At 42.8% G+C, this 25,428-nt stretch overlaps 1 protein-coding gene across 2 annotated transcripts in view; it reads right to left on the bottom strand.

Moving 5' to 3' along the window:
* LOC124712047 (UDP-glycosyltransferase UGT5-like) overlaps positions 1–25,428 on the bottom strand; it is a 99,144-nt gene that overhangs the window by 34,148 nt on the left and 39,568 nt on the right. For both annotated transcript variants that reach the window (XM_047242335.1, XM_047242336.1), the window contains one exon: positions 15,222–15,799. In XM_047242335.1, coding sequence (XP_047098291.1) covers positions 15,222–15,656 — 435 coding nt within the window. In that variant the 5' untranslated portion in view covers positions 15,657–15,799. The remainder of the gene's footprint in view (positions 1–15,221; positions 15,800–25,428) is intronic.

Below are 25,428 nucleotides of genomic sequence, written 5' to 3'. Positions count from 1 at the left end.
GGTTGTCGGGCCATATGGCGCCCGACAATCAGTTTGATATACCACCGCTTTCTTGGACGTTTCCAGACACGCCTTCGCGATTTCAGCGGTTCATTTCGAAGCGGGACTCCACAATGAAGACAGTTCTACTCCATTCGAAGAGATTTCGCTGCAAATATACCCGGTAGCACGGCAAACGGGCTTTTTCGTGTACGGAGGTGGTGGCAGTCGGCTCAAATTGTGCCGTGAGCTCAGATGCCTTTCTGAGCTGCCTGTGAATGGTCCTTGTAATCACTGAAGCACCGATGGCACGTCAGATCAACAATAATGGATCCGGGGATATGAGTGTCCCTGTGACAATTGCTCGAACCTCACGTTTTGTCTCTCTAGCTCGATCGCTTCCATCTTGACGCTGTGTTCGGTCATGGTTAGCCCATTCCTGCCAACATCGTCGAATAATGGCGTCGCTTCTACTGAAATGACGAGCGAGCCAATTACTCGAAGAGGTTGCTTTGAGCTCAAGTGCACGTCCTCTCTCTGAGGCGCTGACATCTGCCTTATTGTTCACGTGCCTGTCTGCGAGGCACAGTTAGTGTCCAGTGGAGTACACGGAATGGAATTCTCAAAGACCTTATGTCCTGGTAGCAACACGTCTCCTCCTTACTCTCCCTACCAGCTGCGCAGTGAAACTTCACTGCAGCGTCACACACTGATCCATCGGCAGCCAAAGTTCACAGTTTGTCATTTTTCATCGATACCTGCATGAATATTAATGTGTGATCAGTTTGCATAACTCCTTCGTGGGGTGTATTTTTTGCTTTTTTTGTCTTAGAGTGTACTATAATTAATTACCAGCACAACATGTACGTTTAACCACCTGTCCTAAGCATGGATGATCGCTCTTTTTGAATAAATGTGGGTCTAATCACAAAACGCATGCAACAGGGTAAATTCAGGTGTAAACTCTTGGTTTATTTTCGCACTAGCCCCAAGGGAAGGCAAATGAATGTAATCTTCGCAGATAGCTCTGGAAAAGATTGTCCACTACGAAATTCTGTCGCCTTACTCGACGGCACGAACCTAAAGTGCGACCATGCGATTGGCACTTCGAATCCAAGCGTAGGGACATCTTTTTCAAATTTTCAGGCATCAAACTGGATGAAGAATTCTAGACCGAAGGATCAAGTGCTACTCTCCTGTCTTATGATTGGAGGAAATGCCTAGAAGCCATGGTAAATGCGTCTTACTGATTAATCTGTTCGCCTACTGCAAATTTCGTTTGGTCACTGTGCACGGAGACGAGGGAGGTTAGGTTTCTTAGACCGCATTCAATCGCTGGTCCATGATGAACTACGTATGACGTGTTGGTTCCGTGGACACGAGAACAGTGGTATTTGGATGAAAGTTTGCTCGATTTTGAGTCTGAATCCTCTATAACAAACTTAATCATAAGGACCACTGCAGAATTCTCAATTGTGATCATTTCAGTATTGTTTTAAGAATTCTGATGGAGCTGAACATTTTACTTATCGGTCACGATTCACTTGACATATTAAGTGACCAGTAAACTTTCATGATTCCTTTCACTGCTAGACGTGAGCCAGCTTCGACCATTCAGTTATTAATGAAAAGTCGTGAACTTTGCTTTCGATTAACCCATTAGTTTGAATCTTTGTATGTGAAGATGATCGGTACGTTATAGTCATCTGCTTGTGTGGAGCCATATGAGTACTATTTTTTGTGTGTTTCACTTGCATGCAGTTTCAGGACTGCACTTCATCTATTAACTAAATGGTAGTTATACAGCTACTTGTTCTTTAAACTTCGGTACAAAGTTCATACCAGCACCCCTTCCCTCCTCCTGTAATCTCTGACGTCACAATTTAAGCTACGCGGGTTCCTCCTTGGGATAAAACTAGGGCTATAGTCGATTAATATTCATAGAACTTCAGTTAACTTGGTCTTCAGGGATAGGTAGATATTGGTAAGTGTGGTACTTGTGCAACAGATAGCTCTCAGCTGCGATAAATCCCTTGTACAAGGCGAAATACAGTCCCGCCGCAAGACGGTGGGAGTCCTTTTAACATTAGTTCGAATATGATGAAATTAGGAAAAAAGCTGAGCAATGATTTACTTGATGTCTGGAAAGTAGGAAGCAGAAGACTGTCCTCCATTCATGAAACAGAGAGGAGGTTTGAATCTGACTGGGGTCATCTCAAGTGGTGGGTGTGACGCGGTTCTGGTTTGCGTGTAATGTTTTTCTTGATATGTGTAACTGATCTGCTACTAAACACTACCGACGAAAGAACAATTATACTATTTGCAGGGGATGGAAGTGTTTTTGTGAAAGGTTTAAACTTAATATAAACGATGTAGCTAACAGGGCCGTCAGTAACATTGGAATCTGTCTCTCGGAGAACAAATAAACGCTTAACTGGAACAAAACACATTGCGTACATTTACTGACACGGAATGCCCGAAAAAGTAATTTTCCATGTCCCAAGGTGGTCCACCATATTCGGATCTTAGTACTGGGGGTAGAGGGAAGATTCTCTTGGAAGTATCACGTTCAAAATCTTTTTCAGAAACTGAGTGCTGCTGTCGTCGCTCTAAGAATGATTTCCACTGTCTCTGCCCATCTTTTACTTACTTCCACACTATTAAATGTTGGGACAGCTCTGAGCATTCACCAAGATTGCATTTAGTCCAGAAACGGGCTATCAGACTGATCTGCGATGTTGGTTCACTAACTTCAGTTGTTCCGGAATTCTGACTCTGCCGTCCCTGTAGATGTATTCCATAGTGAGTTTTGTTGTTGACAAAGTTGAAACATTAAGAAGAAACTGCAACTTTTATTTAGTGAACACTGAAGTATAAAATAATATACAGTTGGATAACATCCGCTTAAACTTTATACATAAAGCTGTGCGCTGTTTAGAGCTATTTCCTAAAGGCTTCCAGAAAAACAAAACAAAAAATTCATCCATAAATTCCAAGTATTCATATTTATGTTGAAACGTGCCCTGTGGCACACTCTTTGCATCCAGAACAGGAGCTCCTCGCAGTATTTGAATTTTCTCTGTAATGGTTCTTCGTACAGTGTCTATCTTCTTCTTTCGTTTTTTACCAATTATTTAATTTTTTGTTCATAAATTTTCTAATCTGTATTCTGTAAACCATGTACTGACCAGTTCTAAGACCAAGTAGTTTTTGGCCCCATTGTCACAAGGAAGCTGACAATAAAGAAATTAGGAATAAATATCTCGTGCAACTTCATAAAGATTACGAGCTAGAAGCTGGTGGGAAAGTATACATCTCCTCATCGCATTTCAGACACTCTGTGTCTGTGATAAATCAGAGGACATGGCATGTCAGATAAGAATCCATACATTCACAAGGCATTTTGTGGTGCGAATCGCAGAGTTAGATTTTGTGTGATTCTTCTGGAATTTGGCACCTGGTATTTGGTATGCAGGATGCAGCAACGCCGGCCGTTGTGGCCGAGCGGTTCTAGGGGCTTCAGTCCGGAACTTCGCGACTGCTACGTTCGCAGGTTCGAATCCTGCCTCGGGCATGGACGTGTGTAATGCCCTTAGATTAGTTAGGTTAAAGTAGTTCTAGGTTCTAAGGGACTGATGACCTCAGACGTTATGTCCCATAGTGCTCAGAGCAATTTGAGCCATTTGATGCAGCACCAGCACTTACCTCGCTTGCGACATACGGTCGAGCGCTTTGCCCGCGTTCAACAGTTACCAAGACAGTCCTGTAGTCATATTAAAAACAGCTCCACACACCTCGATTCCTGCTGCTCTATTGGTACCGAGAATTACTGCTTCCCGCGAGCTTCCGTCAGGTCGGCTGCAGGTTGGCGTGGAAGTGACGACCACAAACAGAAGCGGGGCTGAACGCCGAAGACCACAGAATTCCTCTCACAAGGGAACCCACCCATCTCACCCCCCTCAGATTTAGTTATAAGTTGGCACAGTGGACAGGCCTTGAAAAACTGAACACAGATCAATCGAGAAAACAGGAAGAAATTGTGTGGAACCATGAAAAAAATAAGTAAAATATACAAACTGAGTAGTCCATGTGCAAGATAAGCAACATCAAGCATGGTGTCAGTTCAGGAGCGCCGTGGTCTCGTGGTTAGCGTGAACAACTGCGGAACGAGAGGTCCTTGGTACAAGTCTTCCCTCGGGTGAGAATTTTACTTTATTTACTTTCGCAAAGTTATGATCTGTCAGTTCGTTTATTGACGTCTCTGTTCACTGTAATAAGTTTAGTGTCTATGTTTTGCGACCCCACCGCAAAACCGTGCGATTAGTAGACGAAAGTACGTTCCTCTCCAATGGGAACCGAAAACATTTGATCGCAAGGTCATAGGTCAACCGATTCCTCCACAGGAAAACACGTCTGATATATTCTATACGACACTGGTGACGGCATGTGCGTCACAGGACAGGAATATATTGTCGACCCACCTAACTTGTACACTTGGCGAATGGGTAAAAAGATTCTTCTGCCTTGCCCGATTTAGGTTTTCTTGTGGATGTGATAATAACTCCCAAAAAAGTGATGAAAACATAAGAGTTTGTCACAAAAACTGCAACAAATGAATGCAACAGTTTCACAGTCACACAGTTTTCCCTGTGCTCTGTCAAAACATATGTTTTTAACGTTTTCCAATTTTTTCCGTGTGTAGACCGTCAAATCCTGCATATGTCCAAGCAAATCTGAACATGTCCTGGAATTTTCGAGAGCGAAGTTGATTGTGTGAGTGCCTGAACTTTGATAATTGACACACGTCAATTGCTAGAAAATAAAAAAGTTAAAATCTTCACTCTAGGGAAGACTTGAACCGAGATCTTCTCAAACCGTAGTTGCTTACGCTAACCACGAGACCACGGCACTCCTCAGATCACACGGTCCTTGATGTGGCTTATGTTACACATCGACTACTCAATTTGTATATTTTGCTTATTTTTTTCATAGTTCGACAACATTTCTTCCTGTTTTCTGGATTGATCTGTGTTCAGTTTTTCAAGGCCTATCCGCTGTGCCAACTTATAACTAAATCTGAGGGGGGTACGATGGGGAGGTTCCCTTGTCAGTGTCCCAACTGACTATTTCTCTACTCCAAACATGTCTCTGCTTATGTCCGTACTCAGTATTTTTATATTAATTTTTAATGCTGTAAACTACGCATGACAACTCAAGATTTCAGCTATATTGAACTGTAGCCAAGCGACTGTCCGCATGTTGCTGACATGTCGCTCATCCCAATGATTCGACCTCCGCAAGCAACTGTGAGGTCGGGGCATCCGCAGCTGTATTATACATTTTTTGTCATAACTTCGCAAAAATCTGTATTTTGAACCAGATACTATCGGTTTCGTAGCTTAAAACCACATCAGCAGGTGCATATTTGCACTACAAGAACTAAACAGAAATAGTGACTGAATGTCTATACATCAAAGTAATACCAGGGCTTAAGAATCTAATTACACTGAGGCGACCAACACCTCCTAATATCGAGTCGGACCTTCTTTACGTGGCGTAATGCAGCAACTCGACGCGGCATGGACTCAGCAAGTCGTCGGAAATTCCCTACTCAAATATTGAGCCACGTTGCCTATATAGCCGTTGATGATTACAAAAGAGTTGCTGTTTCAGGATTTTGTGCAGGAACGGACCTCTTGATTACGTCCGATAAACTCTCGATGGGGTTCGTGTCGGGCGATCTGGGTGACCAAATCACTCGAATTGTCCAGAATGTTTCCAAACCTATAGCGACCAACAGCGACCCGGTGACATCGCACATTGTCATCCACAAAAATTCAATCGTTGTTTGGGATCATCAAGTCTAATTTAAGTGCAAAACACGGACAACTTTTTACTTCTGGAAAAAAGCACCTCGTTATCAGTACGAACCAGTCACAAAATAACAAATATGCAGAAATTCACATGAAAGGTCAACACTTTGACGACATAACATTAGCGCCAATGTGACGGGCGAGTTGAACTACAAAGAACTCTTCTGGTTGTAGGAAAGTTCGTGCGTGGTCCTCAAGTGGAGGGAACCTAAGCAAAAACACCTGAGGCATTACAAACCCCTTATTAACTTTTCTATTTTTGTTATTAATTCAAACTTTTTTGGACTGACGGGACGTGATAGTAGAAAATAAAAATGGTTCAAAAGGCTCTGAGCACCATGGGACTCAACATCTTAGGTCATAAGTCCCCTAGAACTTAGAACTACTTTAACCTAACTAACCTAAGGACATCACAAACACCCATGCCCGAGGCAGAATTCGAACCTGCGACCGTAGCAGTCCCGCGGTTCCGGACTGCAGCGCCGGAACCGCACGGCCACCGCGGCCGCTACTAGAAAATAACAAGTAGCCCGCACGGCCACCGCGGCCGGCTACTAGAAAATAACAAGTAGCATAACGGATATGTTTAGCCAAAATTCAGGGAAGTTCAGAGGAGGCCTTTATCCAGCACCGAATGTCACATGAATGATGCTATCAATGACGACGATATTCCAAAAACACTTGAATATATAGAGGGTAGTAATATACTTTAATGCCGCCTTACTTACAACCGACAAGCCAAACATATGACTAACATCTTCTTAATAGCGTGCTGGTGCACCATTTCAAGGCAACGCTGTAGCGATTCCGCGTTGCATCAATCCGACAAGCCCTTTGTCGCTTTCTGGAGATATGTACAACCAAAAGTTTGCGCTAAGTTTACGCAATTCCCGTCATTTACGAGCCGGTGTTTTGTGTCTGTGGGTGTTGGCTCGTGCCGCAACGCCAATAGGCCGGATTCAGTCTGGCTGTTGGTCATTATACAGCGCGTATCTGTAAGAGTTTGCAAAAGTTTAACAGGACGTAGAGGATGCTTCACTGAACAATTTGAGGTACGGAACTTGGGGTCAGAGAAGCCAGTTTAAGGAGATAATAGGAATAAAACGACATTACCGTGTACTTTTCTATCTACGTTAGTAGTCCCATCACTGACACAATGAACCTACCAGTTTTACTGTGTCTTATAAAATGTACTGAAACTGACGACTATCAACCTCAATGCAAGCATGAGATCGGCGAACAAGATTCTGACGCAGCCTGACAATTATATATAAAAAAGGTTCAAATGGCTCTAAGCACTATGAGACTTAACGTCTGAGGTCTTCGGTACCCTACACTTAGACCAACATAAACCTAACCTAAGGACAACATACACGTCCATGCCCGAGGCAGGATTCGAGCCTACGACCGAAACAGCAGCGCAGTTAAGGACTGAAGCGCCTAGAACCGCTTGGCCACAGCGGCCGGCCCTGACAAATTTCCCAGGTGTTTAGAATCACATCACAGTCAGCTACAATTCTGGCAACTAATTTCATCTCTGTATCCACTAGGGTCACAAACACAAGTGACTTTAAATATAGCCATAGGATATAATCAAGGGGATTCAGGTCAGGTGACCTCACAGGTCTTGGAATAGGACTCCCCTTCCACTCCAGCGGCCAGGAAATAAAGCGTTGATATAACTGCGAACATTCACAATGAAGTGAGGTGGTGAACCGTCGTGTTGTGTTCACATTCTCTCACGAACAGCCAAGGGGACAATGTAAATACGATACAATAAAGAAAAGAAAACCTGCATCATGACCTCAAAGAAATCAGGCTTCTCCCCCTTGTTTCCTTGCAGAAATAGAGAATGTACAGTCATGCTCAAAAGTATCCGAACGACCTGAATTGCATTTCGCCTGATTCGCATGCAACACACATAACCCAGCTGTCTAGCAGGTCCTCTAATAGCTCCTTCGTACAGTCGTTTGACTATTGAAAATGGTTCCAACACGTCACCACTACAAAACACTCCACTGTACCGCAATAGCTTAAGATGTAAAATAAAACCACGATACTACAAATATCAGGGAACACCTTATCACTGATAAGACTGTCCTTAAGGCTTGTAAGCTCATATTTATTGCAAGAAATGACATACCTGAAATGTTACCACTCTCATTATTACGTCAAATAGGTAATGTACGTAGTAAGTTCGTCGTATTCACGATTTCCTCTTCAAAGTAACATACCGTACTTGTTATTTAACACAAAGTGACATTAAAAATTTAAGTTACTCACGAGCAGCTAGTTGAGAATATGTATGAACTTCAAATGACACGACGAACCGTCTCGTTCTGCATATGGATTCAAACCCAGGTCATGCAGACTAAGATTTCGTTACTGACGGAAACTAACAGTCACTCATGACTAGGCATACAGGGAGTGATATACCTCGATTTTAGACAGTATCAGTTAGCAAATATCAACTTTAAATTACATAACGTCAACGTTTTTAACGGACGCCAATTCCCACCCAGTATCTATTGTCCCTGTTAACGAACTACGATAGATGTTAAATTTTGCTTCTTCACAAGTAACTTACTTGAAATGCCGTGAGGTAAAACTTTGCGTTGGACAGGGATTCGAACCCAGAACCTAATCGGATTGATATCGAAGCAAAATCAACTGTGGCATATCGGATTTTCTCGGGAGTAGCTAGATGTTTTAACTGAAATGACGTGACGAAACGTCAATTTTTTCATTCCTATGACTCCAACCCGGCACCTATCGCTGTTATGTTCTATAGAAAACGAACGTTAAATATGGGTTTGTTACACCAGCAGCGACATGTGAGCATGTTTGAACTAGAAATAATATGATGAAAAATTCAGTGCTGACTGGGAATCGAACCCCACACATATCGTTGTTGACTGCACACAAATAGACGTCAGGCACCGAATTTTTGTCCACCAGCAGCTCGGAATAACATCCTTCAACTTACTGTGACCTCGCAAATTGTTCTATGTCTCACTGGGAGTCAAAAACGTCATATATCGTTAGTGTTGACAACGAAGGAAAATGCATAAAAAATCAAAATTATTATCCACCAGCAGATAGGTGTTCTCATGCTAGAGCTTGATAATACGTAAGGAAAACCTTAGTGCCAGGCCTGGATTCGAACCCATTCTCGCGATATGTGAAGATGTTGAGGAATCTGCAAAAAATGGTTCAAATGGCTTTGAGTACTATGGGACTTAACTTCTGAGGTCATCAGTCCCCTAGAACTTAGAATTACTTAAACCTAACTAACCTAAGGACATCACACACCTCCATGGCCGAGGCAGAATTCGAACCTGCGACCGTAGCGGTCTTGCGGTTCCAGAATGTAGCGCCTAGAAACGCGCGGCCACTCCGGCCGGCGAGAAATCTGCCGTTTTAAACAAACAACAAATTGTAGTCGAGCTGTGTTGTTACGAAGGGATCAAATTCCGCGTTAAGGGCGGTCTGAGTTGCATTCCCAGTTCAGAACCAATTTGATCGACATACAGAAGCTCAAATAAAAGATGGAATATGTGTCCTGTGACCCTGCATAGCGTTTGTTTCGTCACTAGAATTAAATAACTATTATAAGAAAGGTTACTGGTGATAGAGTTTCCACATGTCGCCACTCCAGACTTTATTGTGGTTTAACCTAATGTCTACTTGGTAGAGAAGGAATATCACATTTAATGTGAATTTCAGACCACAATGCCATTATAGCTTCTTCACTTGGTATAGCCATGAGCAAATAGAATCTGTCTCTCCCTACGAAAAATCATCAGCAGAAGCCAGAATGGAACCCAGACCATCAGTATACGTAACTATCATCAATTCAACATACCACCAAATCCTTTTCTCTGTGTCTCATTTTTCTATCATAACCACTACAGGCTCCCTGTAGTGGTTTGCAGCACGTTCAGTGCATTCATTTATTTGGTTGACCGAATCGCCGTGAACTAGCTGCCTCGGCTACCCAGTGCATACATTCGACTCTATTTTGTAATCACCGAAATAAAATAACGTTACTGCCACCTACACAGAACTGCCAACAGTTTAGGATGCAGGAATTTAAATAGGAAGTGTTCCTTTTCAGTTGAGCTACTCTACTGCGTTATCTGTTTGTTGAAACCATCGTGCAGTGCAAAAGAAAAGCTGCATCTGTCTCTCAGAAGTCTAGATCCGGCCATTTGCATTATCTCACAGCACTGTGGATTGCGGAAGTTCTGGAGGAACTGTTGTTCTCTTCTGGACGTGCTGTAGCAACGTGACAGCTAGTAGCGTAACAGTAAGCGTCGCGCGCTGTAGCTAAGACGTCGCGAGTTCTATTACATTCGCTGCTACATTTTTTAAAACGCACATCTGCTGTCTACTGAAGTTATCAATTTAATGGAACTTTGAACATAATCCCCTTCACTTCTCAACCCAAAATAGTCGCATGTGGAAAAAGGGCAAACTTCTGCGACATTTTGTTCTTTTCGGGTTTAATAGACGGCCAGGTAGCAGATGCATCTCGAAGCCTTTGTATTGTGTATGGGGAGAGCGCATCGTACCAAATTAGTCAAAAAAGTATTTTATACATTAGCTGTCGTCTGGTAGTGGCATTTTATTCTTCTTCAAACCTTGTTTAACAGCTTTAACTCAGAACAAGTTTTCTACATGCATGTAATCAATAAACTGCATGTGCATTGTCAGACTGTTACAGATAACATAAGATAATTCGCATATATCGTTGGTGATTAATTTCTCTCTCACGTTTAGTATTGTTTCAACAACACTAAAGGAAACCCTACGAAAATTGTGCACTGTATTATACGAAATGAATCGAAATCTATGTGAGTAGTATTTTAGTATTTCGCGCCGATAGAGGCACACTTGTGTACAGTTACTCAGTTTTATTAAAATAGACTTTCGTCGTAAGTTTATCGTGGGTAGTTTATTTCATTTCTTATAATACAGTGCACAATTCTCGTAGGGTTTCTTTACCCTGCGCATACACACATCAAATAAGTTTTCCATTACCTCGGTTCCGAGAGTTCCTGAACGTGTGCAGAAGATTGGAATAGAGTTCAACATAAACATCATATATTGCTCATGAAAACAACACATTGCATTGTATGATAAGAAATGAATCGAAATCTAAGTGAGTAGTATTTTAGTAATTCGCGCCGATAGAGGCACACTTGTGTACAGTTACTCAGTTTTATTAAAACAGACTTTCGTCGTAAGGTTATCGTGGGTAGTTTATTTCATTTCTTATAATACAGTGCACAATTTTCGTAGGGTTTCTTTTAGTGTTGTTGAAACAATACTAAACGTGAAAGAGAAATTAATCACCAACGATATATGCGAATTATCTTATGTTATCTGTAACAGTCTGACAATGCACATGCAGTTTATTGATTACATGCATGTAGAAAACTTGTTCTGAGTTAAAGCTGTTAAACAAGGTTTGAAGAAGAATAAACTGCCACTACCAGACGACAGCTAATGTATAAAATACTTTTTTGACTATTTTGGTACGATGCGCTCTCCCCATACATAATACAAAGGCTTCGAGATGCATCTGCTACCTGGCCGTCTATTAAACCCGAAAAGAACAAAATGTCGCAGAAGTTTGCCCTTTTTCCACATGCGACTATTTTGGGTTGAGAAGTGAAGGGGATTATGTTCAAAGTTCCATTAAATTGATAACTTCAGTAGACAGCAGATGTGCGTTTTAAAAAATGTAGCAGCGAATGTAATAGAACTCGCGACGTCTTAGCTACAGAGCGCGACGCTTACTGTTACGCTACTAGCTGTCACGTTGCTACAGCACGTCCAGAAGAGAACAACAGTTCCTCCAGAACTTCCGCAATCCACAGTGCTGTGAGATAATGCATATGGCCGGATCTAGACTTCTGAGAGACAGATGCAGCTTTTCTTTTGCACTGCACGATGGTTTCAACAAACAGATAGCGCAGTAGAGTAGCTCAATTGAAAAGGAACACTTCCTATTTAAATTTCTGCATCCTAAACTGTTGGCAGTTCTGTGTAGGTGGCAGTAACGTTATTTTATTTCGGTGATTACAAAATAGAGTCGAATGTATGCACTGGGTAGCCGAGGCAGCTAGTTCACGGCCACTCGGTCAACCAAATAAATGAATGCACTGAACGTGCTGCAAACCACTACAGGGAGCCTGTAGTGGTTATGATAGAAAAATGAGACACAGAGAAAAGGATTTGGTGGTATGTTGAATTGATGATAGTTTCGTATACTGATGGTCTGGGTTCCATTCTGGCTTCTGCTGATGATTTTTCGTAGGGAGAGACAGATTCTATTTGCTCATGGCTATACCAAGTGAAGAAGCTATAATGGCATTGTGGTCTGAAATTCACATTAAACGTGATATTCCTTCTCTACCAAGTAGACATTAGGTTAAACCACAATAAAGTCTGGAGTGGCGACATGTGGAAACTCTATCACCAGTAACCTTTCTTATACTAGTTATTTATTTCTAGTGACGAAACAAACGCTATGCAGGGTCACAGGACACATATTCCATCTTTTATTTGAGCTTCTGTATGTCGATCAAATTGGTTCTGAACTGGGAATGCAACTCAGACCGCCCTTAACGCGGAATTTGATCCCTTCGTAACAACACAGCTCGACTACAATTTGTTGTTTGTTTAAAACGGCAGATTTCTCGCCGGCCGGAGTGGCCGCGCGTTTCTAGGCGCTACATTCTGGAACCGCAAGACCGCTACGGTCGCAGGTTCGAATTCTGCCCCGGTCATGGATGTGTGCGATGTCCTTAGGTTAGTTAGGTTTAAGTAATTCTAAGTTCTAGGGGACTGATGACCTCAGAAGTTAAGTCCCATTGTACTCAAAGCCATTTGAACCATTTTTTGCAGATTCCTCGACATCTTCACATATCGCGAGAATGGGTTCGAATCCAGGCCTGGCACTAAGGTTTTCCTTACGTATTATCAAGCTCTAGCATGAGAACGCCTATCTGCTTGTGGATAATAATTTTGATTTTTTATGCATTTTCCTTCGTTGTCAACACTAACGATATATGACGTTTTTGACTCCCAGTGAGACATAGAACAATTTGCGAGGTCACAGTAAGTTGAAGGATGTTATTCCGAGCTGCTGGTGGACAAAAATTCGGTGCCTGAGGTCTATTTGTGTGCAGTCAACAACGATATGTGTGGGGTTCGATTCCCAGTCAGCACTGAATTTTTCGTCATATTATTTCTAGTTCAAACATGCTCACATGTCGCTGCTGGTGTAACAAACCCATATTTAACGTTCGTTTTCTATAGAACATAACAGCGATAGGTGCCGGGTTGGAGTCCTAGGAATGAAAAAATTGACGTTTCGTCACGTCATTTCAGTTAAAACATCTAGCTACTCCCGAGAAAATCCGATATGCCACAGTTGATTCCGCTTTGATATCAATCCGATTAGGTTCTGGGTTCGAATCCCTGTCCAACGCAAAGCTTTACCTCACGGCATTTCAAGTAAGTTACTTGTGAAGAAGCAAAATTTAACATCTATCGTAGTTCGTTAATAGGGACAATAGATACTGGGTGGGAATTGGCGTCCGTTAAAAACGTTGACGTTATGTAATTTAAAGTTGATATTTGCTAACTGATACTGTCTAAAATCGAGGTATATCACTCTCTGTATGCCTAGTCATGAGTGACTGTTAGTTTCCGTCAGTAACGAAATCTTAGTCTGCATGACCTGGGTTTGAATCCATATGCAGAACGAGACGGTTCGTCGTGTCATTTGAAGTTCATACATATTCTCAACTAGCTGCTCGTGAATAACTTAAATTTTTAATGTGACTTTGTGTTAAATAACAAGTACGGTATGTTACTTTGAAGAGGAAATCGTGAATACGACGAACTTACTACGTACATTACCTATTTGACGTAATAATGAGAGTGGTAACATTTCAGGTATGTCATTTCTTGCAATAAATGTGAGCTTACAAGCCTTAAGGACAGTCTTATCAGTGATAAGGTGTTCCCTGATATTTGTAGTATCGTGGTTTTATTTTACATCTTGAGCTATTGCGGTACAGTGCAGTGTTTTGTAGTGGTGACTTGTTGGAACCATTTTCAATAGTCAAACGACTGTACCAAGGAGCTATTAGAGGACCTGCTAGACAGCTGGGTTATGTGTGTTGCATGCGAATCAGGCGAAATGCAATTCAGGTCGTTCGGATACTTTTGAGCATGACTGTACATGTAAATAAACACCACAGTACGAGTAAACTAGTACGCATTTTAGTTGTAAATAAGCTGGAAAACAGTAATGTTAGACAAAGCCGTAGACAGGTTTACTTCCGAATTTCGTTAAGCTGGCTTCTCTGACCCAAGGTTTCCTACCTCAAATTGTTCAAGGGAGCATTCACAATGTCCTGTCACAATTTTGCTCTCTCTGATGGAAACACCCTCTACGTTGGCTCATCAGTGTGCGTTTGTGATTTCCCTAGAGATTAGTTTCGGAAAATTTACTTAGTTTACCGAACCAAACAATAGTTAATAAAAGACGACACGAAGAAGCTAAACTATTGTATAACTAGCTATGCATCCGTGCTTCCCAATGGAAGTTGAAGAGAGGGCCCTTTGTACCGTCGCTTTTTGGTTTCCATAGGTCCATCGGCAGAAACGGCACAGTTATAGGATAACTTTGTCAATAAATTCCTTTTTCTTCTTCCCAACAATTCAACATAAATCAAACACTTCAAATGAAGCATAGCTGTTTCATTAAATTTTCGACAAACAAAGCAAAATTATTAAATCCATAAAACCTCGGCAAGTAAAATCAGTGTAAGTTTGTATTCGTAAAGAAAAGATTGCGGCACTTAACTCTGTCGTTGACGTAACTTTCCAAAAATACTTCTGTCATTGTGGTAAAAAAAAAGAAAGAAAACCAACATTACCATCTATTGCTTCTTTGCTGTACTATGCCGTCAATAAGGTAAATATTCGAACTGATAAGCTGGGCAGACTCTTAAAACTATGCTATCTGATTTCCCGTGATCCGATTTTGGTCAAATAAAACAGATATGCCGTCCGACGCTATGCTCAAGTTAGCTATGGAAACTCCATGAAATTCCCCTAGTAGCTTTTGAGAGTAGCTTCTCTAAACAGACAGACCTTTCTACAGTTTTATTATTAATATTAATAAAGTTATATTGTTATAGAATTATACATGCTGATAAAAATTATCGTATTACTTCTCTGAGGATCAACTATGAGCCATTTTGCTTCAAGTGGCCGCTTAGGTCATCTTTCCTTTTTGGACGCACTTTGTATAGCATATTCTCGGAAAATATTACAAAGACCCACCTGTGGAAGCTTTTGCGGAGGCCTTATGTGCACCCCTCCGATTTCAATGTAATTAGGCGACAGGGGACGCGGGAAAAACATGCTCACATGAGTGTTTGAAAGTAGGACGGAGGTGTTCTTCTCCATGTCCGACACGCTTGGCAGCGCCGTGCTGTTCAGGTACTGCCGCAAAACGGCTTCCAATCTCGGTTTGTAATACATCTCGCGAGCGACTTTAGACAGAGTCGCAAACGCCGCGTTGTGGAGTCGCTGCAAGAAGGACATCCTGTCCGTGTACCAGAGGAATGTGTCCGGAACATAAGCGTACGGACTGGGGCTGCCGACGATATCCGCCATCCAAGAGGTCGGCGATATTGTCGCCACACCGATGACGGGGATCCGCAGCCTGTGAGCCAGCGGCAGGAAGCACTCGCTGAAGAACTCTTCGATGATCATGACGTCGAACTTGTGCTCGGCGAGGAACAGTCGCCGGACGCTCTCTGTCTAGAGGAAAATTTCACACGAACTCACTCCGAAACGGAAGAGAGTCATGATCAGTCCAAATGCGCCACGTTCACCGAGTGAGAACATGTTGGTATCTGTAAGACAAAAGAGGTACACGTATTTAGTCACAGCGAAGCTCTTTCTCTCTTCCAAACAAATTATATCTAAATAAATGAATGTGACAGGTAACAAACGTGAGCCGCATCGTTATTAGAACTCAGACCTATACGACATTTTACCTGCGTAGAGTTGGTACCTACTACTTCTGAAAGTACCTCTCTCAGCATTAAAAGGTCTATTGCAAAACCTCTCCCTACATCTGATCAACTGATTCTGACTCAAATGTTCATGGGTCTCAACCTGAACTTTATAATATAAATATGGGGATCAATATTGAGTGAACACAGAAAGATGGTGGGAAAACAGGACTCGATGGCGAGTCTTCCAAACAGACCCAGCCTGGGACAGGAGTCTGATCAAGGTGGTGGTGATGATGAATACTGAGTTACGTTGTTACATATAAATCACTTTCATCTACCAAGTAAAATACTGCTTGCAATTTTTGTGTTCTTTTTGTGCCTATCGTTTTGACATGATACTTGCACAATCAATTGTCACTGTGTGACTCAAGTTTCCTCTTTTAATTTCGTTTTTAGACATTATACTTAACATTTATTGGCTGTCAGAACGTCCTTTTAGTCGCACTGAAATAAAGGTTTCCTGAAGGATACCTTCCGTCGCAAGCTAGTGCCACCAAACCTATTACGAAAGAACTAAACTTAATGCTTTTACTTTAAAAAAAGGTCGGTGGTAGTAAATGAAGTATTTCAGTCAATGCAGGATGTCAAAATACCATATGTCAGACAGATTATTAGTCACACATGATCGCATTTTACTTAACATGAAAGAACTCAAAAATTGGTTTCAGAGCAGAATCTGTGACGATGGATGGTCAGTCGTACCTGGATATCTCACTCGACAAAAGTATTGTATGCAGTAGGCAGGGTTACGGGCTCGAAACCCAATCTGGAACACATTTCAAATTTTCCATCTAGTTTCAAAACAGCACACGCTTGGTCAGTACCACTACTACGGAACAGTTTTCCCAAAACTAATCCAAAACCGTATTAATAAATCATTATTTAGATGCTGCGCGCGGTAGCCGCAAGGTCTATGGCGCCTGTCCACGGTTCGCGCAGCTCGCCCCGTCGGATGTTCGAATCCTCCCTCGGGCACCGGTGTGTGAGTTGCCCTTAGCGTAAGTTAGTTTAAGTTAGATTAAGTAGTGTGTAAGCCTACGGTCTAGCTGTTGCCCGTGGTCTCTACATTCCATTCACCTGGCTGATTCCCCTTTGTGTACCATTTGCAACCTGATTGATACAGATGAACATCAATTTGTCTGTGGAAATGCGAATAATATATGGTTGTCAATCAGAAAAAAATTTGCAACTATGCAGAGAAAACCGCCGTATTTGATAACGCCAGCGTGCCTTTTATACCCGGAAGAGGAGTTATACCCCACCTGGAAGAAAAATGCCGTCAACTGGTTGAAGGGACACGCGGTATTTTACCTGCTGTCCAGTAAAGAAAGGAGCGAAGAAGATTTTTGGACGTACATTTCCGACCAGCATCACGAGCTACTATGCATGAATAATTATTATGATACATACGCCAACTTCCTCAGAAGAACAGTCATGTGAACTCCATTTTCGATGATGCGATTCAGAACATGAAGAAACGAGAGACAATTTGATCTTTGAAAAACAAATACGATCAAGTGACGAACATCACTATCTATTTTTTCTAAAATGCCAAGGAACCTTTGTTTTATTACTTTTAAATGTCAGTTGAAAAGTATGTAATACTGTAGAATGTTATGACTAATAAAAAAAAATGGTAGAGCTAAAAAAAAAGGGGTAGTGTCCTCGATTCATAATCAAAAACGTTTAAAGTCCCGAGTTCGATATCCCCGCCACTGCCTGCATTTTGATAAATAATCAGCATTGGCGGCCGAAGACTTCTGGCATTACAAGTCAGCCTCATTCTACCAACGGCCTTGTCAAAGAGGGCGGAGGAGCGGATAGAGGTTCAGGGCACTCTCTTGTCCCAGGGGTGGGAAATTGCCCCTAAAGGCGGAAGAATCAGCAATGATCAACGACATGAGGATGCAGAAGGCAATGGAAACCACTGCATTAAAGACACGTAACGTGTATCCACAGGACATGTGGCCTGTAATTGAAGAAGTGTCATGATGATTTCTCCATTGGCGAAAGATTCCGGAATAGTCCCCCATTCGAATATCCTGGAGGGGACTGCCAAGGGGGAGGTTACCATGAGAAAAAGATTGAATAATCAACGATAGGATAACGTTCTACGAGTCGAGGCGTGGAATGTCAGAAGCTTGAACGTGGTAGGGAAACTAGAAAATCTGAAAAGGGCGATGCAAAGGCTCAATCTAGATATGGTAGGGGTCAGTGGAAGGAAGACAAGGAATTCTGGTCAGATGAGTATCGGGTAATATCTGACCTGGTTGTTCTGATCAGAATCGACAGCAGACCAACACCGACAACGATAGTTCAGGTATACATGCCGACGTCGCAAGCTGAAGATGAGCAGATAGAGAAAGTGTATGAGGATATTGAAAGGGTAATGCAGTATGTAAAGGAGGACGAAAATCTAATAGTCATGGGCGACTGGAATGCAGTTGTAGGGGAAGGAGTAGAAGAAAAGGTTACAGGAGAATATGGGCTTGGGACTAGGAATGAAAGAGGAGAAAGACTAATTGAGTTCTGTAACAAGTTTCAGCTAGTAATAGCGAATACCCTGTTCAATAATCAAAAGACGAGGAGGTATACTTGCAAAAGGCCGGGAGATACGGGGAGATTTCAATTAGATTACATCATGGTCAGACAGAGATTCCGAAATCAGATACTGGATTGTAAGGCGTACCCAGGAGCAGACATAGACTCAGATCACAATATATTAGTGATGAAGAGTTGGCTGAAGTTCAAGACATTAGTCAGGAAGAATCAATACGCAAAGAAGTGGGATACGGAAGTACTAAGGAATGACGAGATACGTTTGAAGTTCTCTAACGCTATAGATACAGCAATAAGGAATAGCGCAGTAGGCAGTACAGTTGAAGAGGAATGGACATCTCTAAAAAGGGCCATCACAGAAGTTGGGAAGGAAAACATAGGTACAAGGAAGGTAGCTGCGAAGAAACCATGGGTAACAGAAGAAATACTTCAGTTGATCGATGAAAGAAAGAAGTACAAACATGTTCCGAGAAAATCAGGAATACAGAAACACAAGTCGCTGAGGAATGAAATAAATAGGAAGTGCAGGGAAGCTAAGACGAAATGGCTGCAGGAAAAATGCGAAGACATCGAAAAAGATATGATTGTCGGAACGACAGACTCAGCATACAGGAAAGTCAAAACAACCTTTGGTGACATTAAAAGCAACAGTGGTAACATTAAGAGTGCAACGGGAATTCCACTGTTAAATGCAGAGGAGAGAGCAGATAGGTGGAAAGAATACATTGAAAGCCTCTATGAGGGTGAAGATTTGTCTGATGTGATAGAAGAAGAAACAGGAGTCGATTTAGAAGAGATAGGGGATCCAGTATTAGAATCCGAATTTAAAAGAGCTTTGGAGGACTTACGGTCAAATAAGGCAGAAGGGATAGATAACATTCCATCAGAATTTCTAAAATAATTGGGGGAAGTGGCAACAAAACGACTATTCACGCTGGTGTGTAGAATATATGAGTCTGACGATATACCATCTGACTTTCGGAAAAGCATTATCCACACAATTCCAAAGACGGCAAGAACTGACAAGTGCGAGAATTATCGCACAATCAGCATAAAAGCTCATGCATCGAAGCTGCTTACAAGAATAATATACAAAAGAATGGAAAAGAAAATTGAGAATGCGCTAGGTGACGATCAGATTGGCTTTAGGAAAAGTAAAGGGACGAGAGAGGCAATTCTGACGTTACGGCTAATAATGGAAGCAAGGCTAAAGAAAAATCAAGACACTTTCGACAACGACCTGGGAAAGGCGTTCGACAATATAAAATGGTGCAAGCTGTTCGAGATTCTGAAAAAAGTAGGAGTAAGCTATAGGGAGAGACGGGTCATATATAATATGTACAACAACCAAGAGGGAATAATAAGAGTGGACGATCAAGAACGAAGTGCTCGTATTAAGAAGGGTGTAAGACAAGGCTATAGCCATTCGCCCCTAATCTTCAATCTGTACATCGAGGAAGCAATGATGGAAATAAAAGAAAGGTTCAGGAGTGGAATACAAGGTGAAAGGATATCAGTGATACGATTCGCTGATGACATTGCTATCCTGAGTGAAAGTGAAGAAGAATTAAATGATCTGCTGAACGGAATGAACAGTCTAATGAGTACACAGTATGGTTTGAGAGTAAATCGGAGAAAGACGAAGGTAATGAGAAGTAGTAGAAATGAGAACAGCGAGAAACTTAACATCAGGATTGATGGTCACGAAGTCAGTGAAGTTAAGGAATTCTGCTACCTACGAAGTAAAATAACCAATGACGGACGGAGCAAGAAGGACATCAAAAGCAGACTCGCTATGGCAAAAAAGGCATTTCTGGCCAAGAGAAGTCTACTAATATCAAATACCAGCCTTAATTTGAGGAAGAAATTTCTGAGGATGTACGTCTGGAGTACAGCATTGTGTGGTAGTGAAACGTGGACTGTGGGAAAACCGGAACAGAAGAGAATCGAAGCATTTGAGATGTGGTGCTATAGACGAATGTTGAACATTAGGTGGACTGATAAGGTAAGGAATGAGGAGGCTCTACGCAGGATCGGAGAGGAAAGGAATATGTGGAAAACACTGATAAGGAGAAGGGACAGGATGATAGGACATCTGCTAAGACATAAGGGAATGACTTCCATGGTACTAGAGGGAGCTATAGAGGGCAAAAACTGTAGAGGAAGACAGAGATTGGAATACGTCAAGCAAATAATTGAGGACGTAGGCTGCAAGTGCTACTCTGAGATGAAGAGGTTAGCACAGGAAAGGAATTCATGGTGGGCCGCATCAAACCAGTCAGTAGACGACCAAAAAGAAAAAAAAGAAAAAAAAGCCTAGGGACCGATGAGCTCAGCAGTTTGCTCCCATAGGAGCTTACCACAAATTTCCAAATTTCGAGTATTCAGCTAAGGAAACTCAATAGATTTCAGTTTTTAACGCTGCATGGAAGTATGGACTCAATTAAAACCAATACCAATGACGTCAGGTGTAGGTAGTAATGTTTTCTTTGTCTCTTGTACGGTGACATGTAATTGTAAGCCCACCGGAGTAGCCGTGCGGTTATAGGCGCTACAGTCTGGAACCGAGCGACCGTTATGGTCGCAGGTTCGAATCCTGCCTCGGGCATGGATGTGTTTGATGTCCTTAGGTTAGTTAGGTTTAATTAGTTCTAAGTTCTAGGCGACTGATGACCTCAGAAGTTAAGTCGCATAGTGCTCAGAGCCATTTGAACCATTTGTAATTGTAATGTTTTTCTTATACTTGAGACGACCAGCCAGATATAGGGAACAGACAAGTGCACTGAAGGAGATTTCGGTAGCTGGACAAAAACAACGTTTCCGCTGAACACCAGGAATCGGGCAGGTATAGGCCGGGAACAAAGAGCTATTTCTTCAGCAGGCGCGCAAACATCAGTTGGTGTTTCAGAAAGTGAGGAGCTTACAGAATGCCCTTCAGAAAAGGTTACATCTGCAACGACAGGAGGAAAATACGACACACTCAGCTTGGGAGATGGACGTTGCGGATCGAAGGAGGTCACAGGGGTAGGTGGTTAAATTATGTAAGGAAGCCTTGAATTGGTTCATAGCCATTATTTTGGCAGCAAGGATAAGAACTCAAAGTGCATTCATGCAAACGTTTTGACTCGAGCAAACGCGAAAACACACACACTGTGAGACAGATTTTCTGTCTTCTGCCTCCTTCTCCGAGAGAGAACTGAACATGTTTGGTTAACCACGGCAGTTTAGTTTGCAGTGGGGAAATTGTTGGAATTGTAATAAAATTTTCATTGGTCGGGTCTCGGAATGTATACTGCGATTGGCTACCGAGATCCTGGCATGGCAGAACGAGCTAGATCTTGTGGAGGAGAGGAGAAAGACACTTCATGTTAGGGCATGAAGGAATACGTTCCTTTTTCGTGAGGCACCACGGAGAGGAGAGAGGTGTCTTCACTTCAGAGCTTATGTCAGGACAAATACTGGGGCTAAACTTAGAATTCTCAGCCACTACTTCGGGCGCCCTCTGCACCTGAGTATCAGCAGAGTGGTAAACGCGTAAGGGGAAAACGAAGTTACTTGTTTCAAGCCAAAGCTTCATTTTTTCTGAACTAGTTCATAGCCAGCCAGCTGCACTTAATAATAGCTTAGGCGAGAAAACTGGTGTTTGCTCGTCCTTTTATGGATCTTTCCTATGGGCTGGTTGTCGGATACAGTAACATCGTTTGTATCCGATGAAGTACAAAAAACACAATACGTACGCTACACTGTTGTTGTTGTTGTGGTCTTCAGTCCTGAGACTGGTTTGCTGCAGCTCTCCATGCTACTCTATCCTGTGCAAGCTTCTTCATCTCCCAGTACCTACTGCAACCTACATCCTTCTGAATCTGCTTAGTGTATTCATCTCTTGGTCTCCCTCTTACGCTACACTATGCTGAACATTACGCTATTCAGTTATATTACTCTGTATGTTCGACTATCAGGATTATCTTCACAGAAACTATACGTACATGTACGACCAACTTTTACTTTGGAGAAAATGTTCAAAGCGACCAACTTGTATTTGCAAACACTTCGCCGCTCGCTGGATCTACTCTGCAGGACTCAGCGCAATACACCTACATCCAGCATAGCCGAAGTGGCATGCACAAGAGTTATTTGGTCGTGCACATCCATGGTTGGAGTACTATTAACTTGCTCCTTTAAGCGTCCCCAGAAGCAAAAGATTAGTACATTAAGGTGCAGGAAAGGTGGAAGCCACTACATTGGACCTCCACAAACAATCCATTTTCCTGGAAACACTTTATTTAAATTGTAACGCACATTCATTCCAAAGTGTGGCGGTGTATCATCATCCTGAAACCGTAGCTATCGCTAGACACCAATTGGAATATTTTATATTACATCAGGTAAAATAATGCAAAGAAACGTGCGATGCAGGGGTAGATTCGACTTGTCCGACAATACAGAAAGACCCAAAGCACTCCTCCCTTGGTTCAAGCGTGTAGGCCCATGCCAAAGTGTGCCTGAAAGCCACGTTCGCGAGTGAAATGTGGGTTGTTTTACGATCATTAATGGCTGTTGAGGAGGTTGAAAATACCTTGACGAGTGAAGCTAGATTCGTCAGTCAATATCACATTATTTATAAAATGTTCGTTATCTTCAACCTGGTGCAAAATCCATTCACAAAACTATACTTATCGAATGCGGTCCTGTGGCCCTTGGTGTTGAGCTAACGTGTAATGGTATGGACGCAGTTTTTCATTGCACAACTCTTCAACAACCACTCTTTGAGATATTTGGACTTGCCTTGCGATATCACGGGTTTGTGTAGTACGTCTTGTGCTTATAGGACTTCTGTCCATTACTTTTGGACGAAGGCTGATGGTTTCACGAAGACGTTGCTCCAGGCAACGAAAAACTTCCTCATTGGGATGGCGCCTTTGAGGGTATCGTGAAGAATGCGCAAGAGCAGCAGCAGCTTGGTTATCGGATGCACCCAACACCTGTTTGTGAACTCCATCGGGAAGTCGCCATACACGAACTGACAGGACCGGTAATGGTTGTGGGCTGCGCTATTAGTAGACACGTCCATGCAATTTATTGGATCCCACTGTCCCGCTTATAAACGACGAGATCTGGGGAACGGATGTCTAAAAAATAAAAAAAGAAACCTGACAAGGATGCGGACCATAGCTCCAACGTTGATGTGGGTTTGATGTCCATCCAATCTTCTCATTGAGCTACCACGGCTCGTACAGCTAAGTGGAGTGACGCGCGTTCCTCTGTACATTACGATGCTCTGTGTTGTCAGCTTGTCGTTTTCATACAAGCGTTTTCAAAATTCACCAGATCTGATTTTCGTAGGTAAGCTTTCGTCTTGAATCTGGATGAGAAATCGCATGCTAACGTCCACGTGCGGTATTATTTCTTTACCCTGCGTATACACACATCAAAAAACTTTTCCATCACCTCGGTTCCGAAAGTTCCTGCACCTGTGCAGAAGATTGGAATAGAGATCAACATAAACATCATATATTGCTCATGAAAACATCACATTGCATTTTGTACCACCATACAGCGAGATCTTCAGAGGTGGTGGTCCAGACTGCTGTACACACCTGTACCTCTAATACCCATTAGCACGTCCTCTTGCATTGATGCATGCTTGTATTCGTCGTAGCATACTATCCACAAGTTCATCAAGGGACTGGTGGTTCAGATTGTCCCACTACTCAATAACGATTCAGCGTAGGATCCTCAGACGGGTCACATCGTCCACGAACAGTCCTTTCCAATCTATCCCAGACATGTTCGATAGGGTTCATGTCTGGAGAACATTCTGGCCACTCTAACAGAGCGATGTCGTTATGCTGAAGGTAGTCATTCACAAGATGTGCACGATGGGGGCGCGAATTGTCGTCCATGACGACGAATGCCTCGCCAGTATGTTGCCGGTATGGTTGCACTATCGGTTGAAGGATGGCATTCACTTATCTTACAGCCGTTACGGCGCCTTCCATGACCACCAGCGGCGTACGTTGGCCCCACATAATGCCACCTCATAACAGCAGGGAACCTCCACCTTGCTGCACTCGCTGGACAGTGTGTGTAAGGCGTTCAGCCTGACCAGGTTGCCTCCAAACACGTCTCCGACAACTGTCTGGTGGAAGGCATATGCGACACTCATCGGTGAAGAGAACGTGATGCCAATCCTGAGCGGTCCATTCGGCATGTCGTTGGGCCCACATGTGCCGCGCTGCATGGTGTCGTGTTTGCAAAGACTGACCTCGCCATAGACGTCGGGAGTGAAGTTGCGCATCATGCAGTCTATTGCGCACACTTTGAGTTGTAACGCGACGACCTGTGGCTGCATGAAAAGCATTATTCAACATGGTGGCGTTGCTGTCAGGTTTCCTCCGAGCCATAATCCATAGGTAGCGGTCATCCACTTTAGTAGTAGCCCTTGGGCGGCCTGAGCGAGACATGCCAGCGACAGTTCCTGTCTCTTTGCATCTCCTCCATGTCCGAACAACATCGCTTTGGTTCACTCCGAGACGCCTCGACACTTCCCTTGTTGAGAGCCCTTCCTGGCAACAGTGCGGACGCGAACGAACCGTGATATTGAGCGTCTAGCCGGCCGCGGTGGTCTCGCGGTTCTAGGCGCTCAGTCCGGAACCGTGCGACTGCTACGGTCGCAGGTTCGAATCCTGCCTCGGGCATGGATGTGTGTGATGTCCTTAGGTTAGTTAGGTTTAAGCAGTTCTAAGTTCTAGGGGACTGATGACCACAGATGTTAAGTCCCATAGTGCTCAGAGCCATTTGAACCATTTTTTGAGCGTCTAGGCATGGTTGAACTACAGACAACACAAGCCGTGTACTTCTTTCCTGGTGGAATGACTAGAAGTGATCGGCTGTGGGATTCTCTC

This window comes from Schistocerca piceifrons, chromosome 8, assembly GCF_021461385.2.
Source record: "Schistocerca piceifrons isolate TAMUIC-IGC-003096 chromosome 8, iqSchPice1.1, whole genome shotgun sequence".
NCBI lineage: Eukaryota > Metazoa > Arthropoda > Insecta > Orthoptera > Acrididae > Schistocerca > Schistocerca piceifrons.
This window is presented reverse-complemented; position numbering and strand designations above follow the sequence as displayed.